The following is a 19228-nucleotide window of genomic DNA, read 5'->3' on the forward strand; positions in this document are numbered from 1 at the left end:
TTGCTCTCTTCGGTCGCGCTTGGACGCCGTTGTGAGATATGCGCGGCGTTAAGCAGACACCCCAGAATAACGTTGTTCTACCGAGCCAGAGTGATGATGATGATGAAAACCGTTTATTTAATAAAAGAGGTGAGGCTTTCTGAAAGAGCCCCGCAATGGGTGGAGTCCCTATTCCGGGACCCCATTGGTCGAAGCCGCAAGCTTAGCCCTCTCGACCAAAGCCTTTTGGGCCTGAAGGTCCGAGCAGCCAAGCAGGGCCGCCTCCCATTCCTCTCTGGTAGGGTTGGGGTGGGGGTAGAGAGCTGAGTTGCGCTGGCAAGCCCAAACCATGTGGTAGGTGTCAGCCACCTCGCCACAGTGTTTGCACCTGCCAGTGAACGCGGGATCGAAGTGTTTTAATACTGCCGGGCACAGCATTGTATTAGTGAATAGTGTAAGTAGAACGCGTTCGTTTGCTTTCCCCAGTCCCTTTGCAGGGGCTGGGTACACGCGGTGCCTATCCTTATAATAAGATGTTATGTCTTTGAACGAGAGTAAAGAGCCACCTTCAGGTTTCAGGTGCTCAGGAGCCAATGGGAACGCCCGGTGAATTAGTGCTCGGGCCGCCGCGTCTGCAGCTTCGTTTCCTGCTAGGCCCTGATGGCCCGGAGTCCAAACTATGCAGCGGGGAGTAGGATCGGTGTCTCGGCTGCAGTTCCTTAGTATTCGTTCAGCTAGTGGAGTTATCCAGCCAGCCTCATAATTTTTACACGCCGAACGCGAATCTGTTATGATGTGTTTTGATTTGGTATCAGAAGCAGCTAGGGCGATAGCAACCTCTTCAGCTTGTGTTGTGCCTGGGGCTTGAAAGGAGAGACCATCCACCTGTATTTCTTGATGTATGACCGCGTCAGTGTACAACCCCCCCGTGGGTCGGCCCGGCTACATCTACGTAGTAGACACCTTGCTTGTTGCCATAGTGGCGCGCTAAGGCTTCCGCCCTAGCCTGGCGAGTACCCGGCTTCGAATCCGACCGAGGCGGCCACGTTTCGGTGGAGGCGAAACGCAAAGGCACCCGTGTGCTCTGCGTTGTCAGTGGACGTTAAAGATCCCCAGGTGATCGAAATTGTCGCCGGAGACCCCCACTACGGCACCTCTTTAACTTCTTCCTTTATCCCTTCCTTAGGGCGTGGTTCGGGTGTCCACCGAGGTACGTAACAGACACTGCGCCAATTCCCTTCCTCAAAACCAAGGTTTACTTTCATTAGTAGCGAATCGAACCCATGACCCTACGTTTGCGGTGCAGATGCGCTACTCCTATACTGCTTAGTCACATTCGTTCGACTTAAAGGAGACTCTGCGGTTTGTGGTGTCTAGTGTGCGTATTTATTTATTCCAAATACCTCGAAAGGCCCTCCAACGAGGGTTTTACATTGAGGGGGAGGTGAATACCGAAATATACTTATTACATTGTGATTATGATACGATTATAGACAAGGCATGCATCAAGGTATATAATCTCTGCAGCAGGGCAAAAAGTACAGTAGGAAGCAGTGTTGGAGTCATTACACCACTGGGCAGATGACTTCTTCAAATTTAGATATGTTTAATTTCGTCACAATTGTTGATGGCAGTTCATTCTATTCAACTATTGTATGTTAATGAGTGCGTAATTAAAGGTACTAAGTAGCAAATAGCCATTATCGCTGTCGCGTTGTACCCTTAAGACGAAGCCTAAGAGTCCATTCAATTTTTTTTTTTCGTCGAGAACTGCGCGGCACCGGCATTCAAAATCCGGACCTCTCGGATGCGAGGCGGATGCCCTACCTCTACGCCATCGCTGTTCCGCTATTTGTGTAACAAAATTTCCTTTCCCCGGAGCAGCATCGCCTCTCTCTACCATCTCTGCTAGCCGTCTTATGGAGAGGTGCTGGCCCTACGTTCGAACCGCAGGGAAGCACGAAGTTATCTTCAGCAGCGAATTTTTTGTGAAAGCTTTGTAGCATTCTTTAGTAGCCGTAAGGCAGCTCTTGTGTGGATGCTCATGAATAATTGCTATTATGAAGTCTACATCACCTCGGGAAATTTCGTTGTCTGTGTGGCGAAGAAATGTTTCACTCTCGCAGTGCGGTTGCATTTACCCGTCATTTGGATGCCCATACAAAAAACTGACGCAGGTTGGTCGCAATTATGCCTGCCCTTAATGCAGAGCGGATGCTATTCTTTGTGTAATTCTTTACACATTTCTTTCGGCAATAATTTATATATTTATTTCTGAAATTCCTTACTTTTATTAGGTTTTTGGTTTTATCTTTATTTAATCCTATAGTTGTTTTTATTTCAATTTTTCATTGTATTATTCTTAATTTTTAAGATATGCGCTCCACTGCTTCCCAAGGTCGTTTTGCATACTGACATGGCCTTGAAGAACGGGAGCAGCAGAACTTTCGCTCTAAAGGTTTCCATTTTTGTTTTCAGGGTGGACATGCGCGATGCTACGAGTTCGTGGACAAACAGACCAACGTGGTCTACGCAGCCAAGATCGTCTCCAAGAGCCATCTCCTTGAGAAGGAGGGCCTGACGCAAAAAGTAGGTTCCTGACTTGGGCTACCTCCTTTATCTGCCTTCTCGGCTGTAAACATTTTCGTGGGGAAAATGAAGCTAACATCTTCGAACTTTTGTTGTAGGTAAAAAATTTCTTCTTTTGTTTTTTTTCTTGCTAAGCTAATGCTTGTAGATTTCGTTTCCCAGAAAACTGGTTTTAAGATTTTTTTTCCACCACTGGAATTGAATCCGTGACATCGAAACAAACAAAAAAGACTCCGTGATTAACATTTGAAAGTTAATTGCGATGTTCAGCCTCAAAGATCCGCACGAGAAACTGCGAAAGTTACGCCATTGTCATTTGAACCCGTTAGGCTGTATCTGCAGCCCAGCTTAAACTGAATACCCTGTTATTGTTTGAGGGATTTTCTTGCGGCGCTTTATCTGCAGAAGACGGTCAAACGGAGGGTGCGAAAATTATACTTGAATCTTGTAAACGAAGTGGATGCACAGCCATATTTTGAAAGTAACGAAATACCTTTGTCAGCCATCATGATGGGTTTTAAAATTCAAGAGTACGACTTCAGTAATCGTGCTTAGATTCAGCTTCTTCTAACGCATTCGTTCTTTTGTTCCCGCTTAATGCAACCGTTGCGATGTCTCTAATCAAATTGTAACGCACAGATGGAAGAGGAAATCAACATCCACAAAAGCCTGCGTCACAAACACGTGGTTGGTTTCCACAACCACTTTGAGGACGATCACAACGTGTACGTCATCTTGGAGCTGTGCGCAAGACAGGTGCGTTAACATTTTCCACACCTCCCTCGCTCCATCGAATGGTCTACAGGGTTGGATCCTGTTTGAATTTTACTGTTTCACCATTTTTCGTGCGCGGAACAGTGAAGCGGAGCCTATGATTATGGAATGTGCGATGTAGACGGCTGGCGCGCCAGGCGAGACAATGCAGGACGCATATGGCAGCAGCGGTCAGTCGGCACTATGCGAACATTGCAAGACGCCGTAGCTGTCGGTATCATTTGAAGTAATAGTTTTCCTATCCCCAGACTTTAAGCGAGGCCGTTGTGTCCACTGGCGGTTGTTTTTGTAGGAATTCATCCACCAGTGGAGGAAATGGCTCGGGTGAGTCCGAGAACTCCGCATACGATTTTCCCCAAATCTCGCTTTGTCAGAAGGCTGCCGAACGATGAGGCAGGCTTCAGTAATTTAGCGAGCATTAGAAGAAATCATTCATCTTCATGCCTGCCCCTTGCGCGATAACGTGTACAGATCGCAGGCCTGATATAGTTTAGTCAAGCTACTGTATCAGTCCCACCAAGGCGGGCAGTATTTGCGAAGTCCGGGGTATATAGGCGATAAATGGGGGACCGCCCTTACAAAAAAAATTTTAGACAGTTTATAGAGTATCCATAAAGTCTATAAACTGTCTATAGACAAATCATAGAGAAGTCTATACGCAATACAAATGCCATAGACAGTCTATAGACAATCTATATATACTTATGGCCATACACGTCTAGTCGACTTTTGTCTAAAGACAGTCTATAGACTATGAATAGACAAAATGTAATATCTATACGAAGTCAATAAGAAGTCTATAGACCATTTTATTAAGGGCGTGACATCATTACCTGCTTTTGTAACACTTTAGCAGTCGAGCTGCAGATGACAGCAGTCGAGCTGCAGATGAAAGCGAAGCGGTTTTAAAGATCAGAATGGGCCCATTGCGGATCGCCCCACTCGACCAAATTCGTTGGCTTCTATCGCTCAGGTAGTGCTAGCCGCCGAGCTGAATTTCAGCGCTACCTCATGGACTGATGCAGCGGAAAACTGCACCCATTGTTTCGGAAACTGCAAATTAATACTGTGGTGCCCTCTTGTGGCCAGTGTATTCTGTACTTTTGAATCGAGGTTCCTGAAGATGGGCGTGATTTGAACAAGTTTCCTGTAGTCGCGTGCCCCAGCTAAAAACGGAAGAGAAATCTAGACTCTTCGCCTTCTCCTTCAGTATGTCTTAGCTTCACGGGTCGTCCCCAAGATTAATTAGCGAATTTATTTTTTCAGTCTCTGGCGAAGATGCTCCGTTGCCGCAACACGCTGACCGAAGCCGAGGTGCGGTACTTTCTGCGTCAGCTCCTCCTCGCCTGCGAGTACCTGGTACAGGAGCGGGTCATCCACGGAGACCTGAAGCTCGGAAACCTGCTCCTCACCGAGGACCTGCAACTCAAGGTGGCCGACTTCGGGATCGCCACCCGCGTCCACTACGAGGGGGAACTCAAGAAGACGACCTGCGGCACAGCCAACTACGTCGCCCCAGAGATCTTGACCAAGAAGGGCTACAGCTACGAAGCCGATATCTGGTCCGTCGGGTGCATCATGTGAGTCTTGCCTGAAAGCGCTGAAATGTTTGCAACCGGCTACAACTTTAGTGCTTAAAAGAACAGCTCGATGTCTGCCATGGAGTTATACCAGTCCGGAACTTTAATTTAATGTAATTAATCAATTATTTATTAATCAATTAATGATTATTAAAATTTTAATTAATTTATTTTACTTTAATTGGATTCCAGCTTGTACTTGCGACCACCCGGAAGACTGTCATCGCGTACTAACCATCTCTTCGCAGTTATGTCATACATGCCGAGAGTTGATGTGTATAAGTTTTCGTTTCTGCCTAAAACAATTATAGAATGGAATAACCTTGACGGACACGTATTCAACAAAACTTGTTCACTTGAAACTTTTGTAAAAGAGCTGGAACTGTGCTGTACTGACTGACTGTACCATTCCCACCCTGTAACAGCCCTCAAGGCCTAACAGTATTTGGAAATAAATAAATAATAAAGGGATAGTCTACTGTAGTAAATTAACATATAAAATGGACATTCTCGCCTAACTGGTGACAATAACGAAGAAAGTAGTCGTGGCCTCAACATTTATTTATATTTCTAATTCACTGAGCAAGTCGAGCCAGGGTTCACGGTGGAGCCGGGGAGTGTTCAAACTTCGTCGCTGTCCTGGCAGTCTGGCTGCGTCACCTGAAATAAATTTTAAATTTACAAATTAACTAAGCACCTCATGAACGGTTAATTTAATTCGAGGAAACGTAAGGCGCCATAACTTTGTCTTCTTGCAACTGGTCTCCGATTTCTGCACAGTTGAACTGTACTGCATCACCACGACTTTAAAATGACACTAAGCTGACAGTGGCGCTGCTGTTGGGAAAAAAAATACTTGCGCATATCTGATTGTTTTTTTACTGATACTATTTGAAACCGTCTAGTGCTTTAATTTTGTAGTTGCAATGAAATCCATGTCTCAGTTAATTGGACGCTCATTATTGTAATTCTCCAAAAGAGTACAAACGGCACGGTACACAAAAATTGGAAACGTGTCTTTTGTCCTGCTAAAACTCTAAGATGCTTACTGTTTAAAGTCCTTCAGCTGTGGCGCCTTTGACGTCGGCATTAGCAGACCCCGACCCCCCAGACAGCAATAGACGTTATTAGGGTGAAAAAACGCGTTTCAAATACTTCTGCCTTGATTCTCGGGCATGCAGCCGGGTATACTATATCTCGGGCGAGGAGGTTTGGGTTGCTGCAAAGCGAATACGATCGATACAATGTCGCTTTCTAAGCTAAAGTAAACAGCTCATCCGCATCATGTTCGAAGCCGGATACGTCCGTGCGTAAATGGTGTCGTTTGCCCGCACCTATGTTAACAATTTGTGGCTATTACACACCTCTAGCATACCGTGTACCGTGTTACCGTTACCGGAGTGCCGGGAGCCGCCTACCGCCGGTGAGCATGCGCTGATTGGTCCCGATGCTGCAGGTGCGCGCGCAGCTGCCGAGTCTGTGGCGCCATCTGGGGCCGTCAAGACGATTTGCGCACGCGCATTGGCTGCGGGCTGGCTCCCGGTATTCCGGTAACGGTAACACGCTATGCTAAAGGTATCTATTATTCGATAACGTTCTCCTACCATGACTGTGAGAACACTCCTAACTGTACAGCGCTCACATGGTAGCCGCCACAGCCGGTGTGGTGTCCCCGCGAACATTGAGAGGCTTGAAATGGTTCTCCTCAGGTACAAGCTGCTGTTGGGCCATCCCCCGTTCAAGACGTCGTCGAAGAAGGAGACCTTCGCCCGAATCAAGAAGAACGAATACCAGGTCCCCTCGAGTGTGTCTTCTGAAGCAAGGGCCCTAATCCAGTGGATGCTGCAGCGAGAGCCAGCAAAGCGCCCAAACGTCGAGGCCATCATGCACCATGATTTCATGACCAGGGGTAGGACTCATCCCTGCATTACTGATATGCATCATTGCACTCCACTGGCTGCATGGTTCGTTTTATGTTTTTTTTTTCACGTTTATCGCACGCGCACAAACCATTTATTTTTTGTATGTGAGATGTGACCTTAGACTGGTAGTGGCCCACCTCCAAAATCTATAGGACCCCCTCCCCCAATTTTTTAAAAATAGGCCCACCTCCGGAAATGAATTAGGAGAATTAGTTGGTTCGATTAGAGTAATATTGTGACAATCCAATAGAAGGTACTCAAACATTCTAGACAGTGATGGCTTATGCACACCATGTAAGTAAGACCAACGGAAACGATTTCAACTGCAATTTTCTCGGGAAGACCGCAAGAACAACATTAGACACTGATTGTAGACACCGCAGGAGGCAACCTAAATACTATCGCATTTTCTTCTTTAAGAATGTAGTTAAAAAAGCCTCGATTTTTTTTTTCTGTGTTCGTGCCGCAACTCCGTGCGTGTTGTCGCCGCTGCCACGTGATAATACGTATAAGTGCAACTTTACGCACTCATCCTTCTTTACTGTCGTGCAAGTCAGTTTCCAATAATTCGGAAATAAGTCTCTGATCGCACTACTTCGAGCAAAAACGAAACTTTCGGTCATCCTACAGCCGGTTTCCACAATTACAGCTTAATGGAGGTCCGCCGCGATGTCAGGGAAGCGTGTCGAAGTACATAAGGAACCCCCCCCCCCCCCCCCCAACCTGTTCTCGCCTTTTATTTTTGTTCTTCGGTTGCGTCGAACAATACTCTACAAACGCGGTTGATTCTTACAGCTGCAACTGATTACTCATTCTCAAGTTTTTGTTTCTCCTCGCACCTTTCCTCTACATTCCATTATTGAGGTTTACGAGTCACCAAAGGGTTTTCGACTGCTTTCCAGAAATGCTAATGACCTCAGCATGTTCCAATTGTACTGCTTGTTTTGCACAGACGTTGAATACTTAAATTTTCTTGTACACCTTACAGGGCTACTTCCTGCATGCCTGCCAGCATCCTGTCTCACCACAAGGCAAGACTTAAATGAATTAAACACCGACCTAAACGCAACAGACCGGAAACCCCTCTGGGAGAAAAACGAAAGTCGTGGTGAGTGCCCATTCTCTCCGCTTGAATGAGGTCTTTAGGAGAAAGTATGGTATGAGTTAGTCTAAGTGTTCGTTCTGGACAATTATGAGCATACGAATGCGTCAAATTACTCGCGGTCTCTTACTTTGGCGCAACAAGTCGTCTTCAAAAGAGTGGAGTTGCTTAAATAGACACATTTAGCATACTGTGTACCATGTTACCGCTCTGTTACCGCAGTATCGATAGCGAGAACCCGCCCACCACCAGTGCACACACGCTGATTGGCCGCGATGCAGCAGGCGTGCGCGCAGTTGCCGGGTGCGTGGCGCCATCTGGCGCTGGCAAGGCGATCTGCGCACGTGCAATTATGGCATGTGGGTTCCCGGTACTGCTATAAAAGGAAACTATAAAGGGAACTTTATTTGCATGGCGATGGTGCGGCTCCTGTGACGTGGCGATGACCGCAAAAACACTTCTGGCATAGAATAAGGCTATTCTCCGCAAGTTGAAAGGCTTACATAACTACGGGAAGCGACGAAGGAGCTTAAATATTTTCAGGGGACCTATATAGTTCAAGGCAGAGAGTTTTGTTTAGCAAGAGAGATGATGCCAAAGTATGGCTAATACTGTTGACGTTGAAAACGCAGTGTTGCTGTTTGAAATCGTCCATATGCCAAACTGATGAGGTTGATGTGGGCAGAAAGAAAAAGCTGCAGTGTAAGATTCATTGCAATACATATTGCTCCTCCTTCGAGTTGCCCGTTTCAGACTGCTGGCAGCGTCTCACAGGTGTGGGTTAATAAAACGTAGTAGACGTGGAAACCGGAACCTCACGGCTGTCGCCTTTTTAGTGAAATTTCAAGTACAGCGCACAAGTTTCCTTGCAAGTCTGTTCTCTCTTCAGCCTTCAAAATGAGCCGTTGAAGAACAAAAAAATAAACAAGAGATATTTCACCTGTCGGCTATTATTCACAAATGTGAGGTGCTGTGTAGGTGGTACTGTATGCCGAAAGATACAGCGTTTGTCCAGCTAGGGACCCTAGTCCAGCCTCGGTAGCAGTGGCGCCACCTGGTTTTTAGAACAGGAATCATTTTTACCAGCAAAAAGACACTCTTATTTTCGTCTTTACATATATCGACACGGTGTGTAAACAGCATGGGTGAAAAAGGCTGAAAGGGGGGGGGGGGGGGGAGGAGGATGCAGCGTTGAGAAAATTTTGGGGTGTGTTCTGACACAGAAATACCATTCCTGACTACGTCCCTGCTGGGTTTTCTGGGAACGAACTGGAATTCCTCTGTGGCAAAAAAAAAAAATGGTCTTTTCCTTTTGCCCATTCATGGTTAATTATTCACTGGTGGCGTTATTTTAATATATCGTAAGCCCCCTTTTTTGGCCCCCTTTTTTATTGTCCGCCTCAAGTCTGCGCATGTTACGCACGCTGTTTCGCGTGAGTGCTTTGGTACCGAAAGCTACATTGGCCATGAACTTGCGATTTCACTGTGGCATTGCTCCAAGGAGGCGCAGAGACCGTTCTTGAGCCGTTCCCTAGCAACAGCCGCAGCTGGCGGACGCCGCGCGCTAGCCGCGTCCTATGACATGACGTTACACCGCGCGCCTCGCCGCGGAGCTGCTGCAGCCGTTTTGTATGACGTCACAACGCTTGCCTCGTCGTTGTGCTCACCTCGGCTTTCGCTACGTATATCCTGACATAGAAGAGCCAAGCCACTGCCAACCTTTGTCTCCTCCGCCCACTGCGATGGCTCGCCTTCCCTGCCGCACGGTTTTTGAACTTCGGCTAGCGGGATTGAACCTCGGCTTCGGCGACACCATTTTGGTGGGAGTGAAGGGAAAAAGAAAAAAGACCAATTAATGCACTGCTCATGGCGAAGCACAGGTATTCCTCGAAACTTTATTATGTCTTATTTTATACTGGAATTCAATCATTTTTTTCGAAGAAGTACATTTCCGAGACAGTCGGCGAAGAGTTTTATATTCCTCACGAATCTCTCGCGCGTGCATTCTAGAAATGGTACCATTTCGGATTTATGCTATACGGGGAAGGCAAGCGAACGAGGTTAGGAAGCGCATTTATGTCGTCCGATATTTCTAAGCACATTGTCGATTCCAAAAATTACAAGAAACTGGACTCGCCTTTTATGTTGACGGACTTTCATTTAGAAATATAACCTTGTTCTTAACACGAAGAAAAGTTGATTACGTTGCCAATCAAAATGGTTAATTAGTGCTCGTGCCGCCATTTATCGGCTAACCAAAAAGTGTTTTGGACGAGCGCTACTCGCACACAGAGTACCAAAAAAAAAAAAAGAACACGCCGTAAGCTGGGCTCGTCATGAGCCCGAAATGAGTCGGCTTATGACGAGTCTGGCTCGTCCGAGTCCGCTACGGGGTTAATAGTCTTTTAGCCGAGCTCTATTCGAGCAGAATGTCCGCTGCGTTGTACAACCCAACTGAAGAGACCGCACAAACTGACCACCGATTGTTTTTAGAATGTATAACTGGAAACGTAAAAAAAAAACTACCGCGTAGATGTATTCCCCTACGGTTTCATATGCACCGTTTTCTATTGTAGTTTCTTCCACATGTTTTTGAGCATTAGTTTTTGCACATTTCAATCGATTTTTTTAGATCGGAGTGCTAGGGGTCCTCAACCATGAATTCAATTTTCGTCCCTGATTTGTGTAGTAGACTTTCGCGTATTCACTTTTCTTCACTTTTCACATCCTAGGTATAGTTTTTGACTGCTCAGGATATTTATCCTATTTGTTACGCTAAGACAACAGGGTATAAAAACAATGTGAATTTCCAAAGCACGACCTGACAAACAGAATAGTCTCCAAGTGTCCGATGTGCCATAAAACATCGAAAGCAACATCATAGCTGGGCAATAACTCTTGAGCGATGTCATTAGCAAATCGAAGCTTGCTAAGTTATCCTCCGCGATCATCCGAATCCAACCCTCGGAATAATTCTGTTAAGCATCCAGTAAATGCCATTGCAGAGATTGCGTAGTGTTATCTGTCACCCTTCCTAGCTGCTCGTTTAATCCTTTTTCTTTCTACCTTTCCAGCTACCCCAACCTGTGGCAGCGCCTCAAGCCCGCCAACAGAATTCTCAACAGACTAGCCTCAGAGGACTCTGCTCAGCAGCATGGTTTGCTGCAGCGCTGTGACGACGCCTACATTAATGTATAGTATTTTTGGTGGCAAATAAGCACACGTGTGTTGAATGATTATAACATATTGACAATAGCGCATTATTTTAGAGACCCGTTAACGCATCTCTAAATGCGCTGTTTTAACTGACATTTTAATCAGTCTTTTAATTCTACAAAAGAAGCTTTAGAAATCACATTCGCTCTCCTGCAACACTTTAGGTATTATTTTTATTGCTTACATGAACTATTAATATTAGTACTTTGCCATTGCAGCACATGGCCACATGGTATGTTTGACAATGCCTGTGTCGTCCCTCACAAGGCTGCGATTGGGCTTCATAGGGGGATTGCAGAGACTTAGTTTTGATGTGTGTATTCAGACTGTGGCTGTAATGTAATTTTAGTTTCTGTGCGATACACTGTTTAATAAAGCTTTGTACTCAGTGTGCTGGAGCCATTTGTATTCATTGCGGCTCTTGTAAAACAACTGCCCATCGTCTTCCAGGGCGAAAAAAATGGTGGTGGGCAGAGCTCTTCGGTCATGCCAGCTGCGCAAACCCGGTTATACCGCGTGGCCATTTCTTGGAGGTTAACAGATGGTGGCGCCTTCTATGGGCAGTACAGCGGGCTGTCTGAGGTGCCCTGCAACCTTTTAGAGCGAAAGCTCTACTCCTCCCATGCGTAGCCTGAAGGTCGTCTGGCTCTTAGATTCGACCTCTATCGGGAGGCGCGCCGCACGCGCAAAATCTCGCGTGGCAGGTGCCTCGATCTTCTTTATCGTCTCCACAACTGCGTGCTTGGCACTCACGTCCAGCGCTGCGCTGGCTGCTGCTCGGCCGCTCCTCCTCGCCAGTTGTGGCATGGGACGTGTCACGTGATTCGCTCTTGCGCTTGGCAGTCATGTCCGCCGCTGCGTCGACCGCCGCAATGAACGCTCGCTTTTGCGCTTGTGGCACTTGATGAATCACGTGATTTGCTCTCACTGAAGCAATTTGCTTTCGGCAAAGCATTGAAAAAATAAAGTTGAATCGAAGCTAAACAGTGTCTAACCACGCTTAACAGCTTTCGCTCTGTATATGCTGAATCCGCTGAGTTGAGCCACAGTCACTTCACTTTTTTTTTTCCTGGGGCCGTGTTCTGGCGACAGCGTCAGTGTCACTTTCGCAGCTCGTTGTGTAAACAACAGTGGGGAGAGCAGCACACTCATTTTCCTTCCATTTAACGGCCCTTTTAACACATAAACCACAATTGCTGTACAGATGACCCTATAACGAAGCATAGCGTCTAGTTCCGCTCCTCCTGTTGGAGAAATGGCCTCGTGGTTGCTAGCGCGTGTTGGAAGGTGGCCGCAGGATAGATACTGGCTGTCATGATGCCTTGGTGGCTATATTAACGGCCTTGCGTTGTTGGAGACTTAGATCTAGGCCACTTGTACTGTCACTGTAGGTCACTTGTTCTATTCTGCCTAGGTCACTTGTCACCTGGCGCATGACTTGGAATCAAGAAAAAAAAAATGTGAGCATGGTGGTACAACCGCCTTCATTCTGTTTCAGAGGAAGCTCATGGCGCCCGACTCTCTTGCGTAGATAGTTTGTTTTTTTTTGTGAAAAAAACCCCTTATAGCTAAGGGTTGATCTGCGGACCCTTTGATATAAGGTGCGCAGCATTGGATAATTCGGGTCCTAGATAAACTGTCCATGCGCCACGCCGCCGCGGTGGCTCAGTGGTTACGGCGCTCGGCTGCTGGCCCGAAGGACGCGGGTTCGATCCCGGTTGCGACGGCCGAATTTCGATGGAGGCGAAATTCTGGAGGCCTGTGTACTGTGCGATCTCAGTGCACGTTGAAGAACCCTAGGTGGTCGGAATTTCCGGAGCCCCTCACTACGGCGTCCCTCATAGCCTGAATCGCTTTGGGACGTTAAACTCCAATAAGCCTTATAACTCGATATATGGCGAACATGTTCCGGAAATGTAAGTTTTAAGGAGTTCTTCTCTTTGTTTCGATAAGCATAGTCTTGGCCGATGAAAAGCCCAGGCAGTGTCCCATCTCCAGCGCAAAAAAAAAAAAAAATTAATGGAGCTGGATGTCTCCAAAGTAGTCGAGATTGATCACGTGCCCGCTCAGACAATTTAGGAAAAAAAAAATTGAATGATTTTTCTAAATTAATAGCCTTTAGTCTGCCGTCTAAAAATTTCGTGCTTCTAAGTAACAGAATTTCCTGATTGAGCAATTGCCTGATGACGCCATCAGGGTGACACCCCAATACACCAATTAGAGCACTGCACGGGCCTGAATTTGAGGCCCGAGCCCGGCTCAGACCCGCGGCTTCAAGCCCGGGCCCGGCCCGGGCCCGCTAAATTATCGCTCTAGTGAGCCCGGCCCGGGAATCCCGGAGTGAAGCCCAGCCCGGGCCCGGCCCGGCCCGTTTGAGCAAGTAGACTGCTACTACACCTATAAGGAACTGGCCGACAAAGGTTCTGAAACCGCAGTTTGGCTTAAAGAAAGTTGGTTCTTTTTAACCCAGAAGGAAGTGATGAAGAGTAGTTCTCGGCAGGCCCGTCTTTTGGAGACTGATCTCGTGTAGGTGGGCAAAGATAAACTCGGAAGTTTCGAGAGTCAAATAAAAAGGGCTGCATACACGCGTATTGGTCTACTCTGCGTTCACCCATGATTGTAATCAGTTATATTCTGCCGCCTGCGAAGTATAAATATTAAAGCTGCCTAGCAAGCAGTAGGATGACATTTTTTTTACTGAATGCGATCTCACAGGTTGAGCTCATAGCCGAACTGGTCACCTTTCAGCAGAAACGAAAAGCTAAAATGCTTGAGTATTTCATGGTAAGTGCTTGAAGACCATAAGCGTCCTGAACTAATTGTTCTTCCCTAATGCATTTCTAATAGTGTATAGGTATGTTTTGGGAACGCGAATGATCAATGGCCAAATAAGGCCCGTTGAATTGTACTCTTACTGCACCGCGGCGTGGAAATAAGGAAATAAATAAGTCAATGAATAAAGCTTAGTATTTTTCTCAGCGTGTACTATAACTGATAGCTCATCCGTGTCGCTGCTTCAATCCCACAGTTCTGCACTTCACTCTGCAATATTGAATGAAAAGTCGGACACCAGCCGTTTCTGTACGGACCGAAGCCTGGCTCGGGCCCGCAGCCTTAAGCCCGAGCCCGGCCCGGGCCCGCAACTTCAGGCCCGGGCCCGGCCCAGGCCCGGCAAAATAAATCATGTCCCGGCCCGGCCCGGCCCGCGGGCCGGGCCGGGCCCGGGCTTTTGGGCTGGCCCGAGCCCGTGCAGTGCACTAACGCCAATCCGAGAGCAAAGCGAAATTTCAAATTCCCCACGAAATATCGTGATTGGTTGAGAGAAGTAACAGACATTATAACGTCATCACAACCTGCTCATCGTGGAAGTAGCAACCTGCTCCCCGGATTGCGAGCGAACTGCCCACTTGACGACCTACGGAGTTTTGGCGGGAAAATTGCAAAAAACATTACACAACACCCTGAATTCGGGCGTACTTTCTTCTTTAAGAATGCGGTTAAGGAGGATACCATTTTATTTTTGCACTAAGGCCTATTTTTGTAGTCCATGCAGTTGTCTGAAGCTTTATTGACGCACATCTTTTTTAAAATTAGGAATTGTATTCACGTGGATACCGGTTGCACTTCGCGAAAGCGCGCTACAGCTGCTTCTAGATTTCGATCGTTTTGTTTAATGCCAACTGTTCTCTCTATAAAGAATATTTTCGTTCCGACTTATTGCCAAATGTATTGTCGAGTCTGTCGTTAGGTGAAGTTTGCAAGCCTTCTGCGCGCAACAATACCACATCGGACTATCAGACGGGCTCTAGTGGACAGACCCGGAAAATAAAATAAGTTCGTGGATTCAAACAACGAAGTTTATTTTACTTCATCGTCACGATCGTCAGAAGATTTATATCACGTATGTTAACAAAAGCTCCACTAATGTTCGATATGTAACTTCTATGTCGTGGCGTATCGGTCAATAATTTAAGTAAAAAATACCGAGCAACGCAGGTCATGTCAAACGCTTGCCGGCGCATTGCTCTTGCCAGCGAAGGAAATGAAAATTTTCTCCAGGTTTGTGTCTTGAATCAGAACGTGGGCGAACTTGAATGACGTCTCCAGCTCTTCAACCTTCTCGAAAATAGTGCTCCATGGCAGCTTCTCTAAGATGTGGTAGTCGTGGACACTCTGAAATTCAAGGTACAAAAAGAGATTGCGATCAGCAACGTATCGTTACTTTCATGGCAGCCGGACGTAAAAAATGGCTGGGGTTCAACGTGGCTTGAACCTAGTGATACGAGCGAAAGCTATGTTAAACATGGTCTCCAATGTCGCAAATCAAATGCCAAAATCAAAGTCAGAGGTCAAGGACAGGTACCCAATGGTCATAGTGGTCGCGGAGTCATACTACCATAGCTTCGTCCATAACACCACGCTGTTAAGTTCGATTTGACCTTATGTCAAATTGAAGGCCATTGTCGATGTGCCCACTGTCTCAAATCATAAGTCAAGGTCAAGGGTCAAGGCCAAAGGTCAAGGTCCAATGGCCGTATTCATATGATCACGTGGTCATAGTACCATAGCTTGAGCTATAGCACCACGCAGTTAAGTTCAGTTTGACCTTGTAAGGCATTGGAGGTCATTGTCTTATCCACATCCGAATCGAAAGTTGAACCCCGTTGAGTAGAGATTTCGCTCAAAAAACTCGCCACCACATGTTTCTCAGTGCGACCCTTCGATCGCTGTAAAAGGCTAAAAATAAAAAAGATATGTTACGCCCCCATATTGAAAAAGGCAACAATGCCAACACACATTTTCCTGTACTATTTTGGGACCTCACAATTGAAATTCTTGTAGTAAGAACAGAATTTTTTGTAGTATAGAGCAGTCTCCTGCCGGTACGACAAAGCCATTTCTGTCGTAACAATAGAAGTCTTCGCAATACTACACAAAAATCTCTCGTAACTACAGACGACCAAATTTTCTGCTGTATTTCGGGACCGACTCTGCCGTACTTTTCGACAGGGGCCGTAACAGCTACCACATAAAGATTTAACAGCAATGAGGACTGCGGACAATGGCAACTGAATTGTATGCATTGTGCTGTCGTGATATTGCTGGGACATGTTGATGAGCGACTTTCATTTTGATAATGCGCTCCGCTGGCAAGAAAGTGCATCGGAAAGTCATCACTGCTGAATAAGACTCAGCTGAGATTGTTACACATGTGTAATCAAGCGGGTTGCATTATTATTATCTTGGTTTTGAAGAGTTTTGAAGACATATCGTACTCATGTCGTGTCGACGTTTTAATTTCGACAACAAAATTGCATTCGTAAGGCACTTTTTACATGCCGAAAAAGGCGCTTCGGATACTGTTGGCGAAAATAAATTTTCGTTATCGAAGTGTCGTGTATCTCAAATTCTGCAAAAATCGCCCTTCAGCAAGAGGAGCCCCTCGATAACTGGGAAGAAAAGCTGTTGCATTCACCCCTTTCATCTCATTTCTGAAAAACTGTGCTTGTAGCCCAATCTCCGAACGCATTTTAATGCGAAAGCTGTGTATGTCTCATTAGCACAAAAGCCGTCCGCCGCTGTACACCATCGATGGCGTGAAATTGCTCAGTGTGACGTCACCACGATCTCGCATGACGTCAGCAGTAGACCTCAAGACTGCGACATCTACAGGAGAGAAAAATAAAATTGATTCCAAAGGTGTCGGGAATTGAACTAAGTATCATGGAACTGCCAGAGGAGGACGCAACCGAAGGGCATTAAACACACTTTTTTAAACATCGTATTTATTCCAATGAAATATGTTTTATTTGCATAATATCGCTTTACTTCACGGCGAATAAAGGTGAACGTAATGCATGCGTTTCCTTACGACTGTATGCTGAACCCTGGGAGAGAACCGGGCTTGCAAACTATATTTCTTCAGGGGGAGGGGGGTTGTAGGGAACTTTAACGGGTTACCACAAGTTTTTACGTTTTCAAACTTGTCCTCCCTCGAAATGCTGCCGCGCCGCCTGGCACGCCACCTCAGCTTCTTTACAGGAAGTTTTTAGAGTACGCAAAGATTTTTCTTTAACCATACCCAACAATTGTGGACAAAAACATTTTTGAGCGGGAAGCAGTTTGTGAACGCAATTGATTGATATAATGAAAGATTTCAGTACAGCAATAAATAAATCCGCAGACCAGCCGACAGCAGTCTTGCATTTTTTTTTTCTATTAACGTTCCTCCTATCGTCAAAAGCGTTCCCCATTGGCTTTCTAAGACAGTCTTAACTGCTCGATACAATCAATGGAAACACGTTAAAAATATATATTGTTACACATCAGAAGATGTGTAACAGCTGTGTAACAGATGTGTAAGAGATGTGTAAGAGATGCATAAGAGATGCGTAACAGATGTGTAACAGATGTGCGTTTGCCCCGCCGCGGCGGCTCAGTGGTTACGGCGCTCGGCTGCTAACCCGAAAGACGCGGGTTCGATCCTGGCCGCGGTGGCTGAATTTCGATGAAGGCGAAATTCTAGAGGCCCGTGTGCTGTGCGATGTCAGTGCACGTTAAAGAACCCCAGGTGGTCGAAATTTCCAGAGCGCTTCTCTACGGCGTTCCTCATAACCTGCGTCGCTTTGGGACGTTGAAGCCCAATAAACTAATAAACACCAAACCAAACACATTAAAAGAGAGATATTGTTACACGTCAGAAGAATGGACCATTACCTCCAAAATTTTTATAAGTTTTACAGTTTTTCAATATTAGAAATTTTTGTTCGAGAATGTTGGAAATGTTTCCAGAATGGCTGTACGTATAGCGAAAAATGCGCAATTATTGGGTGGGTAAAAACAGAAAAGCATTCCGTAAAAAGAGAACTTCGAGTAGCATAGCGGGTCATGGAGAGAACTTACACCATGAGCACCAAGGACACGCACGCCAGGGAACAGCTCTTCAACTTTCTTGTCCAGAGCACTCCCGCTACTTTCGGGGGAAGCCTCCCCAGCGCCCCCTCCAATTTCGGCGCCTTCGGTCTTGGGGGAGGAGGGAAGCAGCAGCTGCATGGTGTAGCCCGTGCCGAACTTGTCCTTCAGGTGCTGCAGGGTTCCGAGGCAGGTCATCTGCCCCGCCACCATGATGCAGAGCCGGTCGCACATCGCCTCGCATTCCTCCATGCTGCGAGTACAAAGTGCATAAAGAGATTGCCCATTGACCTTATGCACTCTTTCACTGTGCAGTGAATATTCAGCTCGGATTCTAAAAAAGCAGCTGAGGTTTAGCTCTGGTTAAACCGGGCAAGTTGCGTAAGCAAGCAGCAAATGTTTTGCCCGGGGCTAACGCGCGTATATATTCCCCGTTTCCCTGCCGCTTCCTCTCTCCCCTCTCCACATTCCGACACATGCGTCGAGAGCGCGCGACTAGGCGAGAGTCATTATCTGACACGATAACAAAAATACCATAGTTCAGGATTGGGCGGAAATTAGATTTTCATTCTCCATGTGAAAAAAAAAAATTGGAGGTGATTTTTAAGCTCCGCTTTAAGGGCATGACGCGATAATGTAACTGATTCTCATACATGCATAAGACCATTCTCTACTTTACATTCATAAATCCGTAGGAGTCTTCATAAGAGATGTAAAATTTCAAGAAATTTTGAATGGCGTGAAAAAAACCGTTTTTTTTCAGGGTTTTTTTCATGAAAAATTGGAAATTCTGCAAAACATGACAAAAACAGATTTATTTGCAACAGCACAACAATCAATAATAATGCTCCGAAGTTCAGTCGAATATGCAGTTATAGATGTCATATTGTGAAACGAACTTCTTGTTCTATTGCACCGAGAAGATAAATAATGATTTGCACTTCATGCGAATATGGAGGTATGAATATCATATTTATGGAATGAACTTCTTGTTCTATTGCACCGAGAAAGGGAACATGAAAACTGATCTATAAGTCACTCCATATGGGACTCAGAATCACTGTCGCTGGATGCGGCACTACGCGCAGCAGCATGGATTGAAGCTGTGTCCACAGCTAGGTTCGACTGCACATACACAAGCTTTCGAACGCGTT

General features: G+C 46.1%; 2 protein-coding genes across 2 annotated transcripts in view; one reads left to right on the forward strand and one right to left on the reverse strand.

Annotated features, from left to right (window-relative positions):
- The first annotated feature begins 3230 nt into the window (after window positions 1-3230).
- Window positions 3231-11076, forward strand: LOC149366863 (serine/threonine-protein kinase PLK1-like). The gene is made up of 5 exons (XM_089572056.1): window positions 3231-3324; window positions 4609-4922; window positions 6632-6831; window positions 7833-7952; window positions 11021-11076. The coding sequence occupies exons 2-5, from the start codon at window positions 4621-4623 to the stop codon at window positions 11074-11076; spliced, it is 678 nt and encodes a 225-aa protein (XP_089428182.1). The 5' UTR covers window positions 3231-3324; window positions 4609-4620.
- Window positions 11077-15164: 4088 nt separating this feature from the next.
- Window positions 15165-19228, reverse strand: part of LOC149366864 (phospholipid-transporting ATPase ABCA3-like) — an 84608-nt gene continuing 80544 nt past the window's right edge. Inside the window, exons 23-24 of the mRNA XM_089572067.1 lie at window positions 18066-18327; window positions 15165-15335 (exon numbers count right to left, since the gene is read on the reverse strand). Coding sequence (XP_089428193.1) covers window positions 15165-15335; window positions 18066-18327 — 433 coding nt within the window. The remainder of the gene's footprint in view (window positions 15336-18065; window positions 18328-19228) is intronic.

Source organism: Amblyomma mixtum, chromosome 1 (assembly GCF_055824585.1).
Source record: "Amblyomma mixtum isolate Tamu chromosome 1, ASM5582458v1, whole genome shotgun sequence".
NCBI lineage: Eukaryota > Metazoa > Arthropoda > Arachnida > Ixodida > Ixodidae > Amblyomma > Amblyomma mixtum.